The 4,816-nt window shown below is 45.9% G+C and overlaps 1 protein-coding gene across 1 annotated transcript; it reads right to left on the reverse strand.

Annotated features, from left to right (window-relative positions):
* Positions 1–2,048: 2,048 nt before the first annotated feature.
* Positions 2,049–4,586, reverse strand: IL20 (interleukin 20). The gene is made up of 5 exons (XM_007096279.1): positions 4,428–4,586; positions 4,068–4,133; positions 3,821–3,973; positions 3,160–3,234; positions 2,049–2,126 (listed from the first exon to the last, which is right to left on the reverse strand). Exons 1-5 carry the CDS (start codon positions 4,584–4,586, stop codon positions 2,049–2,051), a joined length of 531 nt encoding a protein of 176 aa, XP_007096341.1.
* Positions 4,587–4,816: the final 230 nt, after the last annotated feature.

Raw genomic sequence — 4,816 nt, forward strand, 5'->3', positions numbered from 1 at the left:
GGCTTCCCATGGCCCAGACTGCCAGAAGAGTCAGAAATGTCTCCCAGAAAACAAACAGTAGAGAAATTTCATCCTTAGCTGTGGGTCAACCTATAACGCACCCATCTGGAAGACTCACACCCTTGGCAGATAAAATGACCTCCTCACTGCTTTCCAATGTTTCTTGGAGGTGGTTATCGCGATTTTAACACTGAATTCAGTGCACTTGACTATTCCTGGAGAGTTGAAGCTAAATTGTTTGTCAGACTGGTCAGAGAAAACCAGGACACATGCAACTGGAAAATATGACAGAAGACAGGTGAGATGGAGCAAAAATCTGATAGCAAATAGGTGATAATTATGTGGAATATGAAAGCAGAAGATGTCTTGTTTTCAAAGGAACATAAAAAACCCATGTCTTCCATCCTTCTGAAAGGTAGACACTATCATCCTGTTTTCCAGAGGAAGAAACTAAATTCCAAGAAGGTTAAGTTTTACAGCCCAAATCTCTCAGGTAATGAGGGCTGAGTCATGATTTGGATCCAAGAAACAAGATCTTGGAAAAATACACCTAAATGTTTAAGAGCGGATTCTAGGTGATTTAAACAATCTTCTTTATGTTTCTCTGTATTTGCCAAATTTTCTCTGTTGGGTAGTTGTTACTTGTATGAGAAAAGAAACTAATAAAGTCATTTAAACTTCATCAAGACCCAAGCTGAGGATTGGGAGCGGAAACCCGAGGCAGTGAGGGGAGCTGGCTTTGGGAACCAGGGCATCAGCATTAGTCTGCTTTTCATGAAAGTGGGAAAACTAAACTGCCACTGGGGGTGCAGTTCCAAGCAAGGTGGGGAGGAAGGACGCAAGAAGCCCATGCCAGAAGAGCCCAGGGAAGGGCAATATGAAAGGGACCTGAACAGAGAATGCTGACTTAGTAGTTGGTCATAAAGACAAAGACTCGACCCAGAAACGAGCTAGACCCTGGGCGCTGGCCGGAATACAAAGTGGAAGAGCCTCAAGGGAAGGTTCACGAACCTCTCTGGGCAAGGCTCAGTAATTAAACTTTGCACCTGTGTGTTCTTAACCCTTATAATAGAACCTCCTGCCCATCGTACTTTGTGTTGCAATCAAGTCTCCTGACGCAAAACCCAAAGTGAGAAAGAAAAGCAGTTTCAGAGAGGACAGTGCTCAAAGCTAACAAGGGGAGGGCAGGGATAACTGAAGCCCTTCACTCAGTCATCGTCCCTTTATGTGAAGGGCAGAGTCATGGCATCAGAGATGTGAGTGAATTAAGAATCGAATTGGGGATGCATTCAGTAGCAGGGAAAAGGTCCAGGTTCCCACTGGCATCTTTCTTCCCCAGAGGAGCAAGAAGTCCCTAGGTGATACGAGATTCAAGCTCTCCGCGCCATTGTTTTTGCTCCTGAAGCATTCGCAAACTCCAAGAAGATATTTATCATGCAAAGAAAACTTTATTTGTAGAAGTGCATTTTTGCCATACAAGATTCCGTAGCAAGTATGGGGTTGGGGAGGTGAGTGGAGGTGGTCAGTAATTGTGAGACAAGTCTACAATTTCACATCAGAAATTCTACAGCCCACACTTAGTAGCCATTAGTTCACTTTTAAATATCTCACAGAGTGAGATACACATGTCCTTGGTTTAATAAAAATGAATAACACCCTTAGCCACCCCTCTAGAATTTAGAGGGTTTGTTTACTGTACGAAAACTCATAGGTGATAAATATAACCCGTGAATTTTTTAAGTCTTGTCTTCACATACAAAAATAAATAAGTTAAATAGCAAAAATAAATAAATATATTAAGTAATAAATACACCCCACGGTGGAAAAGATCTCATCAAAATCTTATAAAACCATGCTCTCCGTTCAGAGTGGGAACTCCTGGGGACAACCACAATAAGGAAGCAAATAATAAATAAATAAATAATCTCCACAGTGGCCAGCACTACGTTGTACAGCAGCGAGACGGTGGTTGGGGGTCACGCCTTCGCGGGTACCGAGGACTGGGACTCTTGGCCAGCACTATTGCCAGCGGGGTCGTCACCCTCCTCCTAGGCCAGTTCCTCCATCCACTGCAGGAGAATGTCCAGCTCTCCCAAAGCCTTCGCCACCGCTGCCTGAGGCGTAAGCTGAAAGACACACACTTCTGTGCTGAGCATCTCATAAAGGGACAACATGTACTCCCGGGTTAATGCTCTCCTTTCACTGGTAGGTCTGCTGGGCATTGCGAGCCCAGTATTCTCTTCAAGATGGAGAGCGTGAAAGACGTTATGGAATCTCAAGATCTCACAAGAGGAAGGAAAATCCTGGAGTCCATTACATAGGGAAACTGAAGCCCAGAAGGTGGCAGAGTTTGGAGTATAACCCAAGCGTCTTGAATCACAGAGATCAAAGTAATTAGACTGTTGGGTTGGGTTTTTTCTTAAAGAAAGATGTGTGTGTGTGTGTGTGTGTGTCTGTGTGTGTGTGTGTTAGGAGTTGCCTACTGTGCAACTTTAACCGAGCAAATGTTTATTGTGTTAAGCACTGGGCTGGCTAAGGATTCAGAGATAAATGGCACAATGCCTACCCACAGGGAATTCAGTCAAGTGAAGGAGACAGAAGCAGACAGCTAAAATGTAGTGTGGTGGATGGAGGCTGGAGTCTCCACAGGATGACGGAAGAGGCACCTACCTCTGAGAGACATAGCCAGTACCTTCCTGGAGGTGATGCTTAGGGTGAGTCTTAAAGGATGAGTAGGAATTAGTCAGTGAGGAGTGGACTTCAAGCCTTCCTGGCAGATGTGCAAAGGCACCAAGGTGAGGAACAGCATGGCATGGGCGTGTGTGAAATTGTGACTGTTTTTGAGGGTACGTATAAGTGGGTAATGTTGGAAAACTACTGCTTCTTGTTTGTACAGCTGGAAGACACAGATGTCTCTGGAGTGACTTGATGGAATTAAGGCCATGCCCTCTTGAATCCCAGAGTGTCTTCCAGAGACCACACCCTTCTAGAGCCTGGATGGGTGTCCCCTGGGTTAAAGCAGAGGGATGGTCCACATGACCTCAGAGGGCAATTGTTGAGGGCTACAGGATTTCTACCGGTATGAATATCTATCCCACCCAGTGGTGATCTCAGTTCGAAAAACACACCCATCCCTACCGAGGCCCAAATTGCATATACCTCTTCGAAGTGACTCAGAATCTGGCTGTATTTCTCCACTGCTTCCTCCCCACAAGGGCATGTCATGTGGGCATGCTGAAAAGAATGCCACAGAATGATGGATTTTATTAAAGATTCTGATTATCTGCCCTCACCACTGCCACGAAGTAAGGAGAATTCTACTCTTTCACCTGCGTTCCTGTTCCCACTCCATTCTTATGGAAAGCCTTTTCAGACCTCATCATTTTGGATCAGTAAACTACTCACCAGCCAGAAGAGGAGGCCAGCTTTGTAGGCTCACATAGGGAGCTCTTTGTTGGATACCTAGGTCCTATTCAGACCTTGTCTTGATATTCAGCCCCACGGCCCGCTGAGAGGCTGAGGATGCACTAATGTACTGTAGGACCCTTCACCTACAGTGTAACGCGTAATTCATGGATAATAGATAATTATCATTAACATGAAATAGCATTTTGCAGTTATGTAGACTTTTTGCATAGGGCCTATACCCCAAAGACAGCAAAAACTGAGTTCTTATGACCTGTCACATGGTACAATACCGATTATGAGAACGTTTGGTTTCAGTTTTTCTAGCCAGTAAATGGGGATAAGAAAGAGCTTGGTTGCTAAGTCATTGAACTATGTGCGGCGATGGGTCCTTTTACCCAAGACCTTTACTCACGCAGAGCCGGAGGTCCTTCTTGATGGTAAGAAAAGAGTTGGCAAGACTGCTGGTCTTCCGGAGGATATGGTGGTCAGGGGTCTGATAGTTTTTGAAAACCCTGTCCAGGTAGAGTCTCAGTACATGGCGCAGGAGGCAGCACTGATCTGCAGGCTACAAAGGAGACTAGTATGTTGGTGGCATCCGTGGTGGTGGAGATGCCTCCAATTTATATTTCCTCCCACAGTTTTATGGACCAAGCACATACCTTGGTGTCTTGCAAAGACTCAGTCTTCCTCAAGATTCTGATGTCAATGATTTCATCTTTGGCTTGCTAAGTGGAAGAAGGCAAGGCAGGAAAGGACAGGTCAGGGACTGCTGCCGGGTGTTAGACATCAAGACCTCTCTCAACTTTTCCTTGCCACAGCCCAGTGGACAACGTCTCTTGCCAAAACACTTTTCAATTTTGAACTACAGCTCTTTCTTGGGAATGCATCCTCCTGGTATGGGGTCCCCAGCCTGTCTCTTTTTGTGATCCTACTGCCGGGCTCCCAGAGGACAGAGAAGGACAAGTAGAGAAGGAGAGAGGCAGCCACAGGGGCAGGGAGGGGTTGCCTCCTTCGCTTACCACACTGTCCCGTATCTCAGAAAACCCGTTTCGCATTGCCTGAAGGTTTGTGGTGATCACACAACTTCCCAAATGGAGTGTCTTCAGCCCAGCGGAAGGTGTCCAGAAGAGATAAAACACAGCAGAGAGAAGGCAGATGGGAAGACCAGACGCTTTCATCTTGTGCCAGAATCTGAAGACCACGGGAGCTAGGAATTCAAAGGAAAGAGCATGACTTACTGATTTTCCCAATGTCATGTCTGAAGAAGCCAATTCAGTCCAGGGACATGCTTTCTCCAGGTGTCCCCTTGTGAAACTCAATAGCTTTGTCTGGGTTTGGACGGTCTGGCCCATTCATCTAACTTACTAAGAAAAGCTGCTGAGCTGCTGTCCCGGAAGGAGAGACTTCG

This window comes from Panthera tigris, chromosome F3 (genome assembly GCF_018350195.1).
Source record: "Panthera tigris isolate Pti1 chromosome F3, P.tigris_Pti1_mat1.1, whole genome shotgun sequence".
Lineage (NCBI taxonomy): Eukaryota > Metazoa > Chordata > Mammalia > Carnivora > Felidae > Panthera > Panthera tigris.